A 21,459-nucleotide genomic window follows, 5' to 3' on the forward strand; every position below is an offset into this window, starting at 1 on the left:
GCTGCATCCTCAGCTCATGTCCCCTTTGGAGATATTAAAGACCCCAGGAAGGAGGCAGTAACATCCCAGTCATCTTCATGGTCTGGTCTTCACAGCAGGGCGTGAACTGAAGGCACTGCTCACCCACTTGTGCAGTGCTGGTGCCTCCTGCATCTCCTTGGGAAAGACTCTTTGCATTGGGGAAGCAGTTTGTGCTCTCTTCTGTGCTGGAAGACGGCTGTATTATCACCACTGAAACATTCATCCTTGCAGAGTCATCTTTTGGGAGAAAACCCCACACCTTAGGGCAATAGATGAACTATTTGTGCTACCTCACTGCTGGTGAACAGGGTGAGGAGACATGAGGGTAACCTGGACCAGGACAGGTCAGGTCAGATGGTGAGGAAATTTCTCATGCTACAGTAGTGGAGTGCTGGGAGATGTGGCCAGGGAACGTCATGGTGTCTCCACCAGCTGGAGTTATCACAAGACAGAGGATACAGGAAAGATGGAGAGAGACTCTTTATCAGGGAGTGTAGCGACAGGATGAGGGGTAACGGTTTTGAACTGAAAGAGAGGGTAGGTTTAGATTAAGTATTAGGAAGCAATTCTTTACGCTGAGGGTGGTGAGGCACTGGAACTGGTTGCCCGGGGAAGTTGTGGATGCCCCATCCCTGGCAGTATTCAAGTTCAGGTTGGATGGGTCTTTGAGCAACCTGGTCTAGTGGAAGGTGTCCTTGCCCATGACAGGGGGTTGGAACTAGATGATCTTTAAAGTCCCTTCCAACCCAAACCATTCTATGATTCTATAGTTCTATAGGGTTGCTCTGGTTAACATGGTCTCATTGGATGCCCAAAAGGTTTTTGGCAAAAAAATCCTTCATCAAAGGTTTTTAAGGAATGGAGCTGCTGTAGGATAAGAAGGAAGGTTTTTGAATAGATAGACAGCTAAGTTGTGTGGGCCATTATGGTTGTCTTGTCCCAAAAAGAGCTGGAATGAGCAGGGGTTGGGATTAACCCCTTATGAGGAATAACTTCATAGGCTGAGTCTCTTCAGTTTGAAAAAGATATGTTTTAGGATTGGCATGATAGAAACCTGCAGAACCCCAAGTGTCAGTGCAGGTGTGCAGGGGTGGACTGCTCCTTCTCTCCTAATGCAAGAACTGGGGAGCCTCAAATGGAGATAGAGGGAGGTGGGCACTGCAAAAAAAACATGAGAGGATGATTCTGCATGCAGTTTTGAGTCCTCACTGGAGTATACGGTGGTTTCAAAAGAGATAGGGCAAGCCTCTGGAAGACAACCCCTTTGTAGAGCTGCTAAACACACAGACATGACATCTAGCTTGGGAAGTAACTGAGCTGTGAAGAACTGGTGTATAGGGATAACTGTTGGAGATCTAGGCCTCATTCTCTTCTCAGCTGGAGTTGCCTGGGACATGATGGGAATGTCACTGCTGTTCCTAAAAGACCCACAGCTCCTTCAGCCTGTTCACAGTCTTCCCTGCCCAGCCTGTTGGCCCTTGAATGACTATGAATTTCTTTCTCCTTGCTAGACCGGTAGCTCTAATTCATCCTTTGTCTCTTATCTAACATCTCTCGCAGATCCTTATGCCATTGTCTCCTTCCTCCACCAAAGCCAGAAGACGGTGGTGATCAAGAACACCTTGAACCCCACCTGGGACCAGACACTCATCTTCTATGAGATAGAGATCTTTGGGGATCCCCAGAATGTGTCTGACTCCCCTCCCAACATCGTGGTGGAAATATATGACCATGACACCTATGTAAGTGTGTTGGCATGAGCTGGACCTTCACGGTGTGAGTGTGCTGGGGCGGATGTGACAAACACAGGGCGCTGTTCCTGCCCTCTGGAGTGCAATGCTGTAACATCTCTGGGTGGCTCAGACATTGAGCTGGACATTCAGAAGACAAAAATTCAGCAAACGGCTCTGTTAGTGATGTCCTTGGTGGCCCTGCTCTAGTTAGCAAAGCTGCATCTACATTGTGATTTGCAGAGTGGCCAAATTAACCATATTTCCTTGTGGAAAAAGCTTGGGACAAGATTTAAAGCAGTTGTGTGAGTAGGGAACCACACACTGTTGTTTGCTCAACTGCCCAAAGGTATCCAAAGTGCCTTGTAGTGATGGCATTTGTGGGGCTGGTGAGATAACCTTGAGTCCTTCCTAGAAAAATGGGGCTGTAGCCTGTCACAAGAGCAGACTGCATGTAAGAGCTGTGCATAAGTGAAAAGCACTTAGAATTACATTTCAGGAATCTTGCAGGAACCTCTCAGGAACCCTTCTGCCCTCCCTCTTCCAAAAGACACCAGCAGGAAGCAGCAAAGGCAACTGAAGGTGCCGTTGCAGACCAGTGAATGGGCTTTTTAAGAGGTGCTGGTACTTAATGGTATACTCAGAGGTCCTGCTCTGGAAATTGTGTGACACCATAGGAATTTCACCTCCTGTCTAAGCCAAAATGCATAAGAAAGAGTGCATTTCTAGCCCTAGGAGTTACACGGAGGAGTCTAGATAGGTATCAAACCCATCTTTTTTTTTTTTTAACTGGTCCCTTAATGGTTCAGACATTGAGCCTGATTTTTGAGTGACAGGGTCTTGGCTGAGATGTGGGTGCACGGTGATGGACTCCACCGGGAAGTGGGGTGGGAAGAAAGCTCCTCATGCCTGTCATTGCCTTTCAGGGTGCGGATGAGTTCATGGGGCGCTGTATTTGCAAGCCCAGCCTGGTGCGCTCGCCACGGCTCTCTTGGCACCCGGTCATCAAGGCCAACAGAAACGTCGGGGAACTGCTGGCTGCCTTCGAGCTGATTCAGAGGGAGAAGGTGAGCCTCTCATCTGGACCTGATCCTGTCTCTAACTGTAATGCCAACTTCTTCCCTTGGAGTGTCTCTACCCCCAGCAGGATCCAGCCTTTGCTCGGCACCGAGTTATGTCCACCTGGGCTCAGCAGCTCTGCAGCTGCCTGTCCCCAGTTTCACCAGGACGGCTGCTCCGAGCAGACCCAGCCATGATGCTCAGTGCGCGCCGCACCACAGTGGTGTGGTGGGAGGCATTTAGCAAAGCCGACGCGAAGAGGCTCAGTGCTGGACCGAAGCCAGGGCTGCCTGGGTACCAGTTTGGGAGGCACTGCTTGTGCCCTGCCAGCCCGGTTGGCTGCGGTGCTGAGCTCAGAGCCTTGTCACCTTCGCACTGCGGGAAGAGCCTGGTGCATTTGGCCCCAGATCGCTGCCCTTTGCTCAGAGTTAATTTCCGGAGGGGGTTTATGAGAGCTGAAGTGGGCGGTTACTCCTGCAGCAAGCTGCCGCCCTCGGTGCTGGCCTTTCATGTAACGAGCCACGGGGGAAGGAGGCTGTGCTTCGGAGCCAGTCCGGGTGGGAGAGACTCCTCGTCATGCCCCAGTGTGCTCTTGTGTGCTTTCCCACCCTCCCCGTCCTCCCGCACACACCACCCCCTCTCCTCTCTTGTCTCTGGCTTTTCCACTGGCCGTGGCGCCTGGCTGCAGCCCAGATGTGCCTCTATGCCGGGGAAAGCGGATGGACTGGAAGGCTAAATCTCCCTGTCCTGTTTCTCCCTCCCAGCCTTGAGGTGCTAATTGGGAATGAGGGTCCCACAGCTCCCTCCTCCCTCTCTCCGATGTAAGTCCCAGCTCTGCTCCTGGAGGGATGCTGCGCTCTGCGCTTGATGATGCTGCAGCTGCTGGGGGTGGATGTGCTGGGTACAAGCCTTGCTGCACCAGTGAGGGGCTGCTGGGTGGTGGTCAGGGGATGTCTCTGCTGCCAGGATGGGCCACCGAATCATCTGCAGGCAGCCTTTTCTTCCTCCTCACCCCCCTCAGAAGTTACTGAACTGGGTAGGGAAGACCTTGGAAAGGGGGGTCCTCTCTAAGGACTTTATTTGATCCTAGCAAAAAGCAGCTGGGTGGATTTGAGGCTCTGCTCCTGCCTCCTTGTCTGAGGGGAGCCCTGCCCTTGTGCCCAGGCTTTTTGGAGCCCAGTACTGGGCATGGAGGGGGCCAGCATGTGGCTATGGGAGGACTGATGTTTCTCTGCCAGATAAAGCTGAGTTAGTACCAGGAATGCAAATGGAAAGTGTGTGTTTTTTCTCCACAGCCGGCTGTCCATCACATCCCTGGCTTTGAGGTAATGCTTTTCTCCTGTTTGCCACTCCTGTGCCCCTCAGACTGTCCCCTGCCCTGCCGTACAGAGCTTCTGGGTCCCAGCACCATCAGCTGCTCCTGCAGAGGTTTGCAGCGGACTCAATTTGCAGCCCTGCTTCTCCAGGAAAATTGTCCATCTTGTTTTAGGATGAAGGAATCCCCATGTAGAGATGCCAGTTTCCTTGAGCTGGTCATAGAGAGAGCTGAAGTAGGGCAGCTCACTTTTGACCCCTAAACCAGGGCAAATGTACGCCCTTTCAGATATAATTCCTCAGGTGTCAAACACACCATTACCTTCCTGCCCTGCGATAATCTCAGCATTCCCATTGTGAAAGGCTGTGCTTCCCAACAGCTCCAGCGTGTTTTGTACCTTGCAGCCCGTCTGAGCAAAGGCATTAACTGATGCTGGATTTTAAATGGTTTTCAGTTACCCGCACTGATTTCTTCTCAAGCCTGGGGATGTTGGTGTGCAGGAACTTGGAAAGCATGCTTTTTCTATCCAGTTATCAGCTACAATTATAAGCCCTAGGATGAGAATTGCTCAAGCTCTGTATTTTCCTTCTCTTTTCCAGAGTGAGCTGTCCTCCAGCCTGGATGAGGTGAGTCTATAAGATTTAGTTGTCTCTTCATCTTGGAGATTGTTAAAATCGTGCCTCCACAGTGTAGCCACTTCTTTTCAGATGATTCAAGTCAATAGCATCAGGATTTTAGTAACATGAGTGATCACCAGCAGGACAGGGTAGATGGGCTCTGTGCTTAACCCAAGAAGTGTTCCCAATGGCAGGGCATGTTGGGTAATATTTAACCTTTGTGGGATGCGTGTGCACGAGGTCTACTGGTGTTCAACCCTTCCAAACAAAGCATGTAAAAGCCAAAATGCTGGGCTGACCTTTGGCTGGACCTCAACTGAAATCCCAATTGAAAAGTTTTCAACTTTTCATGGGGAATTTGCCATGAACTGGGGCATGTGCTGGACTGTTCCAGTTGCTCTGAATGAAATAGTCTCCTCGGGATCCCAAGCTGCTGCTTGGGCAACCTGTCGAAGCTGCTACCCAGACCTTGTCAATCTTACCAAGCAGATCACCAGCTGAACCAAGCGCTGCCAGGTTAGGCTGGTCTCTTGTAAAACCCAAGGCAGGGAGCTGAACAAGGGGCATGTCTATTTGGGTTTTGTGGTCGCCCTAGGACCCAGTTAATCCCAAAGTCTTGGAGATGAGCTAGGAGGAACCTGGAACATGCAAAGAGCCTGGCCACATTTCCGCAAAAGGTTGGATGGGATAAACGCATTTTTGCAAGATGGGTTTCTTCCACCCAAGCAGCTTTTCCTCATGGTGTGGGGGCTCGTTGTTGTGCTCCATGTGGGCTGAGATGGATGAGCTCATGTAAACATAACCATCTCTCTGCTCTTTCTCCTCCATTTCTTGTCACTGCCATTTCTGGATGGGGCACTCCACAGCTCTGCACCCCTGCCTTGTTCTACGAGGGGCTCCTACAATGGGTACCTTTTATGCTCAAACACTTCACTCTCCTCTCTTCCTCTGCTTTTGCCCAGAAACCAAGCAAAGTCCCAACAGAGACTCTCAGAGAGACCAGCTCCTTCAGACATGGCCTGGCTTGACCCACCTGCCCTGCAGGAACCCCATCCAACCCACTGAGGCTGCATCCAAAAGAGTGATGCCAGCCTGAGGTCTCCAGCGCCCTTAGCAGTAAATAACGAGCCTTGTGGAGAATCAGGCTCATACGCACATCATTCAGGCTCCTGATGTATCTCAACAGCCAGGCTGGCACCAGACTTCCTTCTATTGCATTTGTTTGGTGCAAATGAGAGTACCCTTTGGCACTGGGATTTAAGCCCCCCTTGAAACAACGCGGCCTAGCTGTGTGCTCAGACTGGGAGATGTTTCCAGCCACTGTTTTAACTGGTCTGATCTGTGTTGGCTTTCACTCATATCTCTTCCAACCCTCCATCAAAGTCAGGATTGGACTAGATGATCTCCAGAGCTCCCTTCCACCCTGATTCGCTCTGACTCGTCTCGTTCAAACCATCCCAGCTGCCAGCAGACCCCACAGGCCATTTCATGGATGTCTCCTCCATCCAGCCGGTTGCGTCTGGGTTGAGAGCTGTGTCTGGGAATTGCTTGCTCCTCACTATCACCCTGAACCCTTCTGGCTCCTGCCTCGTCCCCAGGACTCACTGCTCATTTCTGTCCCATCTGGTGAAACATTTTGTGCTCCTTCATTCAGTGGAGACCCAGGAGAACAACTGCAAAACAACTAGGAGAGCAGCAGGGATTGAGAAAGACTTAGAAATGGCTAGTGCTATCTGAAGACATTGCAGTGTTAGGAGCCAAGTGTGCGCTGTTGCCTTTCAAAGCTGCTATTGAACCTGGGGAGGACAGGGGGCAGGCAGGAGCTCCTTCCCCAAGGCTTTCCCCTTTTCCCATACAGATTTGCCAGAAATGATCTTGAGTCCAATGGCAATAAGGAAATGCAACACATGGTATTTGCATCAGCGAAGATTTAGGTGTTCTCTTAAGGAAAAAACCTCCCTTTTTGGGAACAGACTGTGCAGCCATCTTACAGGGGCTGTGTGGACTTTGCGTCTACCTTGGGTTTTGGAGATGGGCTAGGTGGCTTCTCCAGCTCTGCATCTTGATTATGTAACTTGAATGCAATTTAAGCACATTTAAAGCTGGAAATGAGCTTATGTCACTATACAAGGAGAGACTGAAGCTCTTGGTTCAGTCCATGCTTAGGCACCTAGATGTGCTTGAAGTGCTGTGGGTCACAAACAAAAGCTGGGGATAGCTCTTCAAAGGCCATTCAGTCTATTCCTCCACCCCAAGGAAGGATCAGCTCATGTTGATGGTGCAATGTCTAAGCAGCCTTAAATTAAGGCTCTGGGTAAGTCAGTGGGTTACCAGAAGTGCTGAGCACCCGAGCAATGCTGGGGATGGTCTGCACCTCTCCCTTCTCATTAGGCACTCACCTCCCAGATAACCTTCCCTTTCCCTGCTAGCACTAACCATTTCTGCAAAGCACGTGGACCATGGGAGGGAGGTCTGCCTGCACCAGATTTACCATCTGCCCCATATGGGAACCCAGACATCTGCCCAAAAAATGGAATTACCGAAAATCTTCAGCTAACAAGCAGCTTGATTCAGCAGCCACCAGGAATTGCCAATGAAAATTAAAACTGAGCGTCTAGTATATCTAACATGCCACTGTGAAAAATTCCTTTGTATAGCATTTATATACATACATATATAAACCTGAACCAGTCCTATAATTGAAATACATATACACACTTAATTTAATGCAATAATACTCCAGCCTGAAAAGAATGCCAGTCTCCTAAATTGGTTCCAACTGCCCTTGGTTGAGGGTTGCATTTTTAGAGGTTTTGCTTTCATTCCTGCCTTTTTAGTGGCTCTGAACTCAGAGATGCAGGTCAAGAAGAACCCGAATGCTGGGAAGGCTCAGAGCCCGTCCTCTGTGGGCAGCTGGGGAAGTCTGGCTCCCTGCTTTCCTCCTCCGTGAAGGCAAATTTTGAATCCCTCACTTGCCATCTAGATTTGGTCTCACCCTGAAGGAAATCTCCTTCTGTATGCATGGTGCATAGACAGCTTTATCTGAGCTCTGTCCTGTGGCCTGCAGCTTGGCAGCTGCCAGATAAGGTTTATAGCTGCGCTGTTTTATGCTGCGAATGAACACCCAGCCCTTCCTGCATTGGGAGGTGATGCCGACCCTCCATCCCACGGTGCTACCCCCACTAAACTGTCTGCTGCTCTTCAGCAGCTCGTCAAAGCATCTCATTCTGTCCAACTCAAGGAGCTGTATTTCGCTAATTAACCCCCTGCTACTGCTTCATCTCCTCTCCTCATCCCTTTGCTTAACTATCTCACGGAGGTCCTGGCGTGGGATAGATACTCTTTCATCTCCTCCTCCCCTAAAGGAGGCTGAACCTGGATGGAGGGCAGATCTCTCTTAGTTTCCTTGGAAAGGCTCAGGAATCGCTCTCAACAGTAGATGTTTGATCTTTTCCAGGGTCAGATTAAAGGGAGCGAAACAGTTTGGAAGCACATTCATCCCCCCAGCCCTCATCTCCCCCTGTCAAGGTGTCTTGGACTTCTGGGAGAAGATGAGTTTTGCAGAGAGAAGGAGACTCTGGGAGAACGCAGCGTGGGGAGGGGAGGTGATGGCGTCGGTGTCCCATTGTGCATGACCTGATGTGCCCTTGGCATCTCTGCTCCCCACAGGCCGCGGACTCTGACCTGCCATATCCCCCACCTCAGCGGGAGCCCAACATTTACATGGTCCCCCAAGGAATCAAACCGGTCCTGCAGCGCACGGCCATCGAGGTGAGTGACAGGGAGCGCATGAGGCAGCTCACCCCCTCGCAGAATAACACTCCAAATGTGTGTCCTTAAAGGGGAGGATGAGACCCAGAAATGGGATTCAAGCCAGATTCTGTGGATACAGAGTCCCACCAGTGCTGGGAGCTGGTTCTGCTCATGGGTTATCTGTCAAAAAATGTTGTCTTGCTGAGAAAACAAGTCTCACCAAGCAGTCAAATTCTAGGATGCAGCACAGCCCTGGACCACACTTGATTTTTAGAAGGACAGTCTGCTTCATACCAGGATGATATTTGCCCAAAACAGAGATGCTCCATTCATAGATAAGCAATTGTGGACCTGATGTATTGGTGCATACAGAGAAATGCTTGCTGTACGACCTGGCTTCTCCCAGCACTGCCTGTCCTACATGGTTGATTCATCTCTCCTTCATGGTGGGCCAACCTTCAGGTTTACCTCTACTGCTGAGAAGCTGTGAGAGACAAAGAGGGAGACCTTTAGCTCACTGTTTGCTGTCTGTTGCTCTCACCCTTCAGATCCTGGCCTGGGGGCTGAGGAACCTCAAGAGCTACCAGCTGGCCAGTGTCACCTCGCCCAGCCTGCTGGTGGAGTGCGGAGGCCAGCTTGTGCAGTCCTGTGTCATCAAGAATGTCAAGAAGAATCCCAACTTTGATGTTTGCGTGCTCTTCATGGAAGTGGTGAGGACCCGATCCCCACCCTGCAGTGATGGGGTCATAGCAGAGGTGGTTGGCAAGGACCTCTGGAGGTCCCATAATAAATGCATCCTAGGGTACATATAAGATAGATATAGATATGAAATATGATATAATTCTGTCCCGCTCAGCCTCAGTTCCCTCTGGGGAGGTGCAGAGCAGCTGCCCTCCCTGCCCTGTGTAGTTACGTGTTCCCTCCCCTCTGCCCACAGCGCTTACCCAAAGAGAGCCTGTACAGCCCCCCCATCATCGTCAAAATCATCGACAACAGGCCATTCGGACGGAGGCCCGTGGTGGGACAGTGCACCATCCGCTCGTTGGAGGACTTCTACTGTGACCCCTACCGAGAGGAGACAGATGGTCCCCAGGAGCATGCAGGTACATGCTGCCATGACAACCATGCTGCTGCACACCCATGCCCTTCTCCAGGATGAGCTGTGTGTTGCTCTATGCGTTGCTTTTAGCTCATCCCAGCTGTAGGTCTGAAACAAAAATCCCCGGAGGAGAAGTTTAGCTCTGGGATTGGTTGGTGAGATGGGCTCTCCCTTGGCCAAGCTGTTCAAACCTCATGATGTGAGCTTTGGCCGGTGTTAAGGCTCTGGACAAGTCTGAGGTCACTCCTGGAGCTTGATCCCCAGGTGTGTTGGCTTTGGAGTTTCTAATGGCTGGATGTCCTTGTCATGCTCGTGCTTGCTCTGATTGCAGATGATGTGAGCCTCACACCCAGGGATGATGTCCTAATTGACATTGATGACAAAGAGCCTCTTATTCCTGTCCAGGTATGGAAAAAATTGCTATGGTGGGAATACACAGGTGTCTTACTTTGTGTGATATGGGGAAACTTGTGCAGGTACAGGGTTGGGGTGGAGGTCAATGCAGATATCTGATGTGAGGTCGTCTCTGGTTGTAACCTTCCTTTTGCAGCTTTCATCTCTGTTTTCCTCCACCATGCCATAATGAACAACTACAAACTCATCCTTCTCCTCTACGTTTAATACAAGGCATCAGATTTGCTCTTCTGGGGGAGAGACAACAGACCCTCTTGATGCCAGGCTCTTCCCTCCAGCATATCTTCCTAAAATGTATGGTTTGGTTTGAGGCTAAAAAAGGTTTTCACTCACCCCCTCAGGGCTCTGCTGTTTGGGGTGCTCTCTTGGAAATGACAGTCACTGCCCCAAAGAGCTGACAACCTTGAGGGGACTTACCCCAGCACTGGAGAGGGTGAACCAATGCTGGCAGATGGGACAGTCTGCCAAAGGCCACACTGGAAAGGTTTCCTGAGACTCAGTCACCCTTACCGCAACCACGCGGCCAGGTCTCCTTTCCCCACTTTTGCTCTTGATTTGCAGGATGCTTTGCTGTTTCCAAACTCACTTGCTGCTTTCAGCAGCTCCAGTGACTCTGCAGAAGGTCACAGTGGGGACTGTGATTGCAGAATCTCTCATGGTGGTGGGAAGTGGACACGCATTAGCAGGGAAGGAGGAATGTGTTGCTGCTTCTCTGTGCCATGCGTTTGAGGGGTCTCAGCTGTCCCTTGTAGGTGGACCGGGCTGGCCATGCCACTAGTGTTGCTGCTCCTCCTTCCTGAAGCACAGCTGGAAGGTGTCTGACCACGTTGTTGGCACTGACCCTGCTGGTGCTTTGCATTTCTATAGCCCTTGGTTTCTTTGCCAGCAGATGCGTCCTCTTTGAGGCAGAGACCTGTCACTGCTGACGTGTGCGTGTGTGATGCATAAATCTGTGGGTGACCCTGATTGCTCAGGAGCAGCTGAAGGTGGTGTCAGAGGTGTTTGGTGGAGCTTTTCATGGTCCTCTATTCCCTTTGGTCTATTTAACTTGTGTGGGCGTTTCCTTCCTCCCTGTTTTAAAGGCTGTGGGTGCTGCATGGTACCTCAGGCTACAAAAGCCTGAGCTTTCTGCAAGACATCTGCCTCTGAGGTATGCCTCTTGCCTTGTCTTTTGCTCCCCATAAAAGCAAGATATATAATTTGGGCATCAATGCTGCTCTTTTTTCATCTCCTTGGTAGCACCTCAGTGTTTCTATTCATGAGGACTTTACGATCCACTGATCCGTGCCATCACATATCTGCAGTTGTGTCCCAGGGTGGGCTCAGACTGAGGTCATCAGGCTGTCCCTGGAGATACAGAGCTGGAGCTGCACCTCTCTCCTTGCTGCATCCCTCGTGCCAGGTTGTCTGATTTAGGTTTGTTCTGTGCAAGTCCTCCCTGTGGATGAGCAGGCATTCCTTAAGCAGGAGTGCGCGTTGCATGCTGCAACCTCTGCCCAGTTCAAGGCTTTCAGGCTTTGGGCTAAGGAAAAAATCAAGATTTTTGCCAGTGCTTGGCAAAAGCTGTGGATGTGATACTCCAGCCTGCTGCGGTCTCGACTGCAGCTGGCCCTGCTCGTTCCTACCTATCCCAAGCACTGATGAGATCCAGGTTGGTGCTCTCAGGAAAGGTCATCCCGCAGTACTTGCAGCGAGGCACGTCAAACGAGCTGGCTTTTCGGGTTCCCCACCAGCCAAGAGGTGGGATGTTCATATGCTCAGCTCCCTGGAACACTGGCATCTTGTCCTGCTTCAGTATCAATTAGAAACTGGACACTGGAGTTGTAAAACATTGGCCCAAATGAACAAGTGTTGTTAAAAGGGAAAAGGAACTCAAGACAGAAAATACTACTGACAACCTAATTGGCTTTCCGTTCGCTTGCCATTTGGGGATTTGTCTTAATAATTTACAATTGTACTTCATCTTGTATCAGTAAAGTAACTGGAGCATGTCTGCAGAAACACACCAAAACGAGTCTTGGAACAGAAACCTGCACTTCTGCAAATAAAGAAAACCTTTTCTAGCCTAGCATAGACAGCACTGGGGAGAAAAGTGAGGAGGTCAGGGAATAACGTGGGTAGGAGGGTCAGGGTGCAGGTTCCGACTTTACCTCTGATTAGCTGTCTGATGCTGGCCAAGTGATGTCCCTTTGCTGCACCAAGGAAGCCGGTGGCACCCAGCACCTCTGCCAAGTGGTGAGACCTTCTGCAGAGACATCTGTGGGTGGGATGGATCCCCAGGAAAAGGCCAAAGCACCCAAGGATAGGTTTGCTGCTTCTACAGTGGTGGGCACAGATGTAACATGCTCTGATGAGACCCCACCTGGAGCACTGCATCCAATTCTGGAGTCCCCAGCACAAGAAAGGCATCGGCCCGTTGGAGAGGATTGAGAGGAGGCCACAAAAATGATGAGAGGGATGGAGCACCTCTCCTATGAGGAAAGGCTGAGAGAGCTGAGGTGGTTTAGCTTGGAGAAGAGAAGGCTCCAGGAGACCTTATTGCGGCCTTTCAATGCTTAAAGGGGGCTTATAAGGTTGGAACAGACTTTTTAGCAGAGCCCACAGCAATAGGACAAAGGGTAATGGTTCCAAACTAAAAGAGGGTAGATTTAGACTGGATATAAGGAGGAAATTTTTTATGATGAGCGTGGTGAAACACTGGCACAGGTTGCCCAGAGAGGTGGTAGATGCCTCATCCCTGGAAACACTCAAGGTCAGCTCGGACGGGGCTCTGAGCAACCTGATCTAGTTGAAAATGTCTCTGCTTATTGCAGGGGCATTGGATTAGATGACCTTTAAAGGTCCCTTCCAACCCAAACCATTCTATGATTCTGTGATTCTATTTTGAGGGCTGGGAATGCACATGAAGGATGGGAAGGTGCTGCCTGGTGGTAGAGAGCAGGTAGAGTTTGCTTTAACCACGGGCTAAGACTGCCAACAGAAGGTTTTTCTGGCCCCCTCCTGACCCACAGCCACAGATTGGGCAGTGACAGGTGGACTGGTTTTGCATCTGCAACTCCAGCAAGCTGTGAAGGCATAATTTCTTATTTTTTAATAGAAAAACCTACCCAACTTTCAGTTTGGTTTGACTAAATATCTTTTGGGGCCATATTTTTAAATCTGCAGTTTGGTTTCTCCTCCTTTCTTCTTTTTCTCATCAATTTGCAGTAAAAATTGTATTTTGTAGCAAAATAACAACCTGCAGCATTTCTGTCGTGCAATACTGCTCTTCGAGAGCATTAGAACGACAGTCTCCACGCCGGTCCTCTGCTGCCTTTTTCTGACAGTAAACCCGTTTGTTAAATGCAACTGACTTCACAAAATGTTTCCTTGCCTCTGATTTTCATCTGCCAGCGCCGTTTCCCAGACCTGATTTTTCTGTGCCTTTGCCAGGGTCACTCCAGACCCGCAGTCGTTCCTCCTCTTTCTCCTGTGACTTTGGTGGAGGTAACAAGAGGGAAATGCAATTCCCTCTGGAAAACCAGGGGTTTGACCCAAATTTGCTTTCTCCTGGGGCGAAATTTGCTTTCTCTCCTGGGGCTTGGGCTGGCTGCCGTGATGCAGGACGAGGCAGGCGCTTTCAGCCCGGTCGCTAATTACCCTTTTACTCTGCTTAATGGAAATTCCCTTGCCTTGTTTTGCCAGCGGTTTATGAAGTCGGTGGCTGCTTTTTTGAGGGAGGTGAGGGGAGGAAAATTTCCTCCCATAAATATCCTTTACGAGAGCCACAGGCGAAGGCTCTGCTGGGCACAGAGAGGGAACCGCACCACCACGGGACCCCGTCTTGGGGCTCAACGTGGAGCAAAGGTCCTGTATGAAGCAGTGTTGAAGGTGCCTGGCCAAGGCTGTGCTGGACTTTCATGCTCTTTGAGGCTGGTGGGGCTCCCAGCTTGCACCCTTTCCTCTGCCTTTGCTTATGGTCAAGATGGAGGAGCACCCCGGGGTGCCCCCACCCTGGGGTGCAGGTTGGGGGGACTCCCTGGCTGCAGGAGATGCCTCTGCCCAGCTCTGCCATGCCCACTGTTGCTTGAAATGCTCTGTTCAGATTGCCATGGATTTTTAATGAAAAGACATCCTTTCTACAGATTTTTCTTTTCTTTGGGCACTTTCTAAATCAAGAATGTTTTTTGTGTTAATTTTGCAGCACTTCATTCACTTTCAGTGCTTCCCCCTGAGACCCATTCACCTTTTCCCCGTTTTCCCCAGGTTTTGTTGCACCTGGAGGTGAGGGCAAGGCAAGAAAGAGAAACGAGAACTCACACTCGTCTTACGTTTGCACTCCAAAAATGGCAGAATTTCAAATTTCTTTTGGCTTCCACCTTTTTTATTGCAGTTAGTTTGGAAAAGAAAATGAAAAATTGTCTTTGAAAGCTTTTTTTTTTTCTTTTTTTTTTTCCATCTTTTGACCAGCGTTAACTGTGAACATACCTGTTGGTGGCATGGGGTGTGAAAGCCAGAGATCAGAGATCATAGGTGCTGTGTAGACACACGTGCACTGACCGAACCAAGATGCAGATGTCTGGATTGACATTTACCAGGCCACCGTGCTTGGGGTACAGATAGCAGCAGGCATTGGGCATGGCCCTGGCAGTGCGAATTTTTCCCCGTGGCTGCTGTTGGGAGTTTTCCTATTGATTCCCTGTGCTGGATCATTTACACCCGCATTTGAGGAACCAAAGGTGCAAACCTCCATCACTGCAGAGGTGGTGCTTTGGCCCCATCCATCGTTGGGGGACCTCTTGGAGATGCTGACCTGGAGGCAAAGGCAGCTGGGCAGGGTATTTTGGGAGGCAGAGCCGGATCGCAGTGTGCAGGGACCTCTTGCACTTGCAGCTCAGCACTGCGCTGGGTGTTGATCACGTCTGCAGAGCAGTCAAAGGTGGCAGGAGGTGGGAGGAGAGGGGCAGCCTGCTGCTTCTCCAAGCCTGTCCTGAAGCCTGCTCCTCATTAGGCTAATTTGGAGTGAGGCCAGGGGCTCTGTTATTGTGTGTACGCAGTGCCCTGGCACGGCGGGGCTGTTTAAATTGCAAACAAGAATTAATCCCCTCCTCAGATGTGGTGGGGCATTGTGGGGAAACCATTGCTCTGTGAGCCACACCCCGTCACCGCAGGCGCCACAGGATCTGGCCCTGCTCCCCCCATCTCCTCCCACCCTGGCACAAATGGCTCCAGGCAGGAGGAGGGCGAGGGAGAGCTGTGCCAAGGGCCAAGGGGACATTTCAGATGCCTGCACTCACTCGAGGCTGGGCTGGTGGGTTCCCCATGAGCAGGTTAGTGATGGGAGGAAGGGAAGTAGCAGTCCCTGACTTTCCTCCAACTCCTGTCCTTTCCAAAGCTTTGCTCTGGATGCTCTCGTCCAAACACGCTTTCTGCTCTTTACCAGTTTTTACAGTCAGTGCAACACCTGAGCGCTCCTGCAGAAGCTGTAGGCACTTCTGATGGCATGCCAGATCCAGGTCTGTCTATCTCTTTTGAATTGTAGCCTGCCATTCATCCCTCTTAGGAAATCTGTGTGCTTTCTGTACAAATTCACGGGAAAATGATCATTCCCTGTCTCTGAAGTTCTTCCCTGAGACTTTGGGGTGCTCCTTGTCCCAGTGGAGACCCATACACCATGGGGTGAGGCACATAGATCAATGCTTCATCCCTGGTACAGCTGGCTCTCCATCCACTGCTTGCTTTGAAAATTAGGACCACCGTCGTGTCCGCAGCAGGTTGGGATCCAGCACAGGGACCTGGTGTGGCCCCAGCAGCAGGGATGCAACTCTGCTAGAGCTAGAGCTCTGCAACATGGAGGTGGCCCTTGGTGGCTCTGGTGGCCAGATTCTCATCTGGCAGGAGGAAATGAGGCTTCCTAACAACCTGGAGGAAAAAGATGCATTTTTGGAAGATGACAACCAGAAAATGGGGCCCCTGTCAGGGAAGAGAGGGTTGTTGGTAGTTGGATCCTCAGGATTTCTCTGCCACTGTTTGGTTCTTGGTGGAAGTGAGGACCTGTCATCACCCTGGAATATGTTGCAAAGTGAGGAGAGCATTTACTGGGTTTGGGGCTGCAGATGGGGGAAGATGCTTCTTCCTGCAGCATTGGTCTCTCTCTTTGTGCTGCTGGAACCATGGCTACAGAACATCCCAATCTGAGTCCCGGTGGGGAGGAAGCTGTGGTGCTGGTTGGTGTTGGGGTGGAGAAGTTCATGACAGCTGATCCTCTTGGAGATGCCCAAAGTTAGCCCCATGGGCTGGCTGTTCAAAAGCCCTTCCTCAGTGTTGCCTGCAGGTGATCCTGGGTACCTTTTCCTTCTTGATACCTGCTCCCCCAGGTAGCTTTTTGGCTGGGATGTGCAGAAGTAAATGTCTGTAAGAAAACCCAGCCCACCTTCCCATTCCTGTGTGCAGACCTTATCATTAGGGGACTCAGGCTTGGTCCAACAATTAGCAAAACTTCCAGGAGGACATTTATGGACAGTGGGTGCTAAGGACAGAAGTGAGCGACCTTCTGGCCTCTGAGGGTGCCTGTGAGGAAGTGGAGGGCTGTGGCAATGAGTGAGGGATGTGCAGGTAAAGGGGGACACCTCTGGCCTCACTGAAACAAGGTCCCTCAGCCTTAGGTTGCAAAGTGAAGTGAGGTGAGCCCTCGCTCATATTTGACTTTCCTTTAACCAAAATAAATGACACCATGTATTGCATTATGTAACTTTTATTTTTTTAATGTCCAGCAAAGGTCAGAAAAATATTTCCCTAGCAATGTCCCCAGACCTGAAGGCAGGGCCTTCTTCCCCAGAAATAGTCATGGGCAACAGAAGTAATGATCGGGGTTTCCTGCCGCACTCCTGAGGCTGGTTTGGGTGGAGCGGCTCAGCTTTTCCCTCCGGAGAAACACTGAGGTTGATGGGGTTCTGCAGGGCTGTGGCTCTCCCAGACCTTGCAGGGAGTTCATCATGATGTTAGGAAACCTGCTCAAATCGGCCTTTTGGGTAGGATAGGGACACGTACACTTTTATATGGGTGTATACAGCATTTGCTGCCCGAGGGCTGCAGAGGTCCCTGCAGCTGCCTGAGGCTGTGGCGGAGGAAGGAGTGAGACGGAGGTTTGCAGCTGGAGGGACCCCAGCTCTGCAATAAATTGTTCCCTGGGACAGTTTGAAGCCTATTGAAAGTATCTGCAAACTCGGACCAAACTCAGGGAACAGTTTAAAGGAGAGGTGAAAGGATGAGAGGGGGACAGGGATGTTGCAAAGCCGAAACGGTCTGCTGTAGTGGTTTCAAAGTGGAAGACTTTGACATTTCTTTACTGAAACAAACATTTTGCAAACGAAACACCCTGCAATGAATTGAATTATTCAGTTAGACCCCGGATTAGTTCTTTTCTGTTTGTTTGTTTGTCTTTCAATTTTGGCCTTTGTTTGGGGACTGGAGGAGGAGGGTGCGTGTTCCTGGAAAGCCAAAGCAAAATTCCCACCATATCCCTCCCTGACCTCTAAATTTTGTCCCTGGCTGCTGTTCTTCCCATGCGCTGGTGTTGGATATGGGTTGGAGTGACTTTTCCTTAGGTGGTCTGACACCCCACAGCCATCAGGGTCCCTCCACCTGGCTCTGCTCTCCTCCGGGGCCAGGTTTGGAGAGTGAAGGAGGAGTTCCAGTCTGCAAAGGCCATCCTACCCCTTCTCCTTGGGAAAGGCAGTGGATCCCAGGCTAGGAGCCCATGCCTGGGGCCACAGTCTCCATACCATTTGCTCTTCCAGTGATGACCTTGGAAGCAGGAGCCAGGATTGTTTCTGCCCGTGCATGTGTTTCATTGTGTGGCTCCAAAGACTTTCTCCGTCCTTGCCAAGCCTGGCTTTGGTCCCTCCTCTGATGGATGACTGGAACAAAGGATCACTTTGTTGTCCTCATCTGAAATAGAGAAAACAAACAGATGCAGAACTCCCCTGCTCTGAGGTTGCTGACTGTGTTGTCCATCTCGTCCAAGTGGGGTGAGAAGTTCAGCCCGAGGTCTGTTTAAAACAAGTCTGTGTGCACATGAACTGCAAACATCATGGTTACCAAATACGAAGAAAAGAAACTCCTAAAACTCATAGAAAAACAATTTTTCTGTAGCAAGGTCTCCTGGGCTAGGCCTTTCTACTTTGCTTCTCTGGGAGATGCACATGGAGTCATGTTTTGCAAGGGCTGACTGCGCACAAGCGGCTGCAGGATTTCTTGGGCGAGCCAGGCGTGAGTCTGCCCGTATTCCTGCTTGCTCTGCACCCTCAGCCTCCTCTTGTTCTCTGTGATCTTTCCTGTGTCCTCAACTCCATGGGAAGCAGAGCAGGAACGACAGCCATGAGGTCCCACTGCAGTCCCAAGGGATGAGCATCTATTTGTTTCTTCTGATAAAATACTCATGGAGGAGCTGTCTCCCACTAGCCTCTGAGAGTTCCATGGGTGTCCTAGTGGGAACTGAGCCTGAGGGAATCTTTCCCCCATGAAGCAGCTGTAAATTCAGTGTTTTCAGCTTGACCCAAGGTCTGATGCAGGTCTGGTTTGGTGGGGTCAGAAGCAGCGTGTTTGGGGACCAGCCCAAGCTGGCGAGCAAGGGGAGCACTGTTGGGCTTGGCCTGATGCTCAAAACCAGCTATTTTCTGGTGAGACTGTCTCATTTCTCCCCCTTCTCCATGTTGAAGGAAACACACCTTGCACGACAGAAGCAGAGGTGCTGCTTGCTGCCCAGGGCAGGGGTAGATGATGGCGGCTCTCGGTTTGCCAAGGACAAGCTGCACTCATGCTTGGTATTTTCTTTGTACCAGACCTTGGTCCTGAGCTCTCCTGATCTCCTAATCCCTTTACGTTAAAAACACCCTGGGTCAGATCCCTCCCTGTCCCCTGCGATGAACTTGGCTCGCTGTGTTTGCAAGCCCTCAGTGTCTGCAGGAGATCTTGTCCTGCGCTGAGAACTATTAACAGCTTTTCTGTAACGTGGGTTTTTGCTGCAGTTTCCATTTAATACCCCATTTTTTCTCTGCAAACATTCGAACCCAGTCCCATTTGGTGAATATCAATGAAAACCCAAACCCCGCTCTTGTGCCAAGGATGCCTTGTCCAGGGGGACCTAACCTTATAACCCAGGGGAGGGGGAAGACGGCACTGTTTGGGTTCATTCATTTTATTTCTCCTAAAATGTGCTTTTGCTGATGTATGTTAAACATTGTTTCTCTAACCTCATTGATAACCAATCATTTTAATTTGTAGCCTGCGGAGGGTATGACCAACTCAGCATTAATTAACATACCAGCTTCTTGGGCCCAACCTCATGTATGTATTGCATAATTTCTAACTTACTTGCTTGATTAATGGTTTTTATGAATGATATATGTGCATATATATATATATATTTGAAGATCTGCAAATATTCAGGCATTTCTCTGTGTGAAAGAACTCTTTGCTGTCCTAGAAAAATGGAAATTTCATCTTGCTACAGGTGTGTGTGCATTTCAGCAATTCTTTTCCTTCATGTCCCTTGTGAGGAGGGATGAGGAAGATTCCTCCCTCTTGTCCTTGTGGAGCCGGCAGAATTACATACGTGCTCGAGGTCAGATGTGTTCCCAACAGCCTCTGGCTTCTCTTCGCACGCCAGCAGAGCCTGGTAGCTCAGCTGAGATGGTGTGTCCTGGGTGGCTGCAGTGGCATGGTTGAGGACTTGATGGGACTTCTGTGGTCCTCCATGTGCTAGCTCAGGAACCATGAGAAGTCCTAGGCATCATGTTGATATAAGTTGAATTAGAAGGTGTTGGCCTTCCATGAGGAGGAGGGTTTCACCCCAGGGAAGGTTTCATCTCATCAGCAGGGCTTTGCACAGTCTGATTCTTGCAGGTATACAGCCTAGTGCCCTCCAAGCGTGGGGATGGGGGAGATGCCAGCCAGCGTCTAAGCAGTGACAGGTCCCTCCTTGCATAGTGTCTCCTTCTCCCTTCATGCATTTTTCACAAGAAAATCAGACGTTTGGTATGTTCCTGGGTTTTCTAAGAAAGGCAACAAAGCTGCTTTGCCTTCTCAGGGCTGACACTCCAGAGGAGCAGTTCTCCTCCATGCCCTAAATTCACCCCTAGCAGTGTTGTGAGCCTGGGGCGCTTCACCCCTCTTAGACCCCTCTTGATACCGGCCCATGAGTTACAGTACATGGGCTGTTCCTGCCAAGAGCTGTGCACGTTCCTCCCATGTGTTTCAGGCCAGAATTAGTTGTGTTGCTTTCCACTTCTTTGCTGCAATAAACAGTGACTCCTTCCCACCGGCCAAGCCCAGAGTGGCGCCCGCACACTTCAGCCCTGGGGTGTAAAATGCCGGTGAGTCAGCCCAGACCTTTGGAAGAAGGTCAGCTCTGAGGTGTTATTTATACTGTGTCTTTGGGAGGAAAAGTCTCCCTTTGAGGCCTGACCGTGACGGATGGAAGGAAAGATAAAATGGGCTCTCACTTGCTGAAAATAATCAAGAAGAGCACATGGAGTAAGAAACGGGTTGCAGCTTGATGGCAGCTGTAACTTTTGCATACAGAAGCCCCTGATGGGCATCTTTGTAGGTCTTGGCACAGGGTTGGAGGCATGTTTAACATCCAGCCTGTCTCTCTGTAATACATAGATATGTGCTTTGTTGGCCCTACATGCATCTCTCCAGTACCTTGTTTATCCTTTGCACCCACAAAACATTGTTCACTTGATGCGGCTTCCTTTGTCGCACAGAGAAAACAGATGGGTGGCTGTGCTGGGAGGCAGACTATGGAAACAAAAGCTCCATAAATAGCCTCCTCCCTCCCTCTGTTCATCAGCATCTTTAATTTATGTGAATGTGGTTTTGGTTTAGTTCAAATAAAATTTTACCAAAAAAAAAAAAGAAAAGAAAAAGAAAAAAGCTGCAAACCATTAATTTAAAATAAAAACAACAGAATATTAGGCCGTAATAAACCTATTCTCCTGGCCTTCACCAGGACCCTACAGGAATGTGATTAAATATAATAAACCTCACATCGTGGAGAGCTGTTGACGCCTCCTGGGGGAAACCATCCTGTTTTGGAAAGCATGTCACCGAGACGGCCTGTGCACGTCTTCCTTCCCGTCTCCTTCTCCTATATAGCTGGGGAACTTCGCACGAAAGCGGGAGCTGTGGAATGAGGCATAGGGGCTGCAGCTGGTTAAATATTAGGAAAAAAGCTTTTACAGCCAAGAAAATCCATCCCGGTGTGGAGTGTGTGAGGGAGCTCCTGGACTTTGCCAGGTTCTGCCTCTGACTGTGGTGTTAATGACCCGGAGGAGGGGGAGTGTGAAAGGAGATTGTGGGCTTGCCCCTCATGGACAGCTGAGCTCGCAGATCAGTCTCCCCATCTCCTTGGTGGAGTCCACAAGAATTATTTTTCCCCTTCATCTCGAGCATATGGGTTAACTACCT

General features: G+C 50.2%; 1 protein-coding gene across 9 annotated transcripts in view; it reads left to right on the plus strand.

Moving 5' to 3' along the window:
- The window catches only part of DYSF (dysferlin), a 105,262-nt gene that overhangs the window by 41,376 nt on the left and 42,427 nt on the right, over positions 1–21,459 (plus strand). For 4 of the 9 annotated variants that reach the window (XM_063336829.1, XM_063336831.1, XM_063336828.1 and 1 more), the window contains 9 exons: positions 1,582–1,763; positions 2,678–2,818; positions 4,106–4,135; positions 4,725–4,751; positions 8,412–8,513; positions 9,044–9,205; positions 9,433–9,598; positions 9,926–9,999; positions 19,273–19,335. In XM_063336829.1, coding sequence (XP_063192899.1) covers positions 1,582–1,763; positions 2,678–2,818; positions 4,106–4,135; positions 4,725–4,751; positions 8,412–8,513; positions 9,044–9,205; positions 9,433–9,598; positions 9,926–9,999; positions 19,273–19,335 — 947 coding nt within the window. Of the gene's footprint in view, positions 1–1,581; positions 1,764–2,677; positions 2,819–4,105; positions 4,136–4,724; positions 4,752–8,411; positions 8,514–9,043; positions 9,206–9,432; positions 9,599–9,925; positions 10,000–18,707; positions 18,813–19,272; positions 19,336–21,459 lie in introns of all 9 variants that reach the window. The other 5 variants (XM_063336835.1, XM_063336837.1, XM_063336832.1 and 2 more) reach the window with 2 other exon arrangements.

The sequence above is a fragment of the Chroicocephalus ridibundus genome, chromosome 5 (assembly GCF_963924245.1).
Source record: "Chroicocephalus ridibundus chromosome 5, bChrRid1.1, whole genome shotgun sequence".
Classification (NCBI taxonomy): Eukaryota; Metazoa; Chordata; class Aves; order Charadriiformes; family Laridae; genus Chroicocephalus; species Chroicocephalus ridibundus.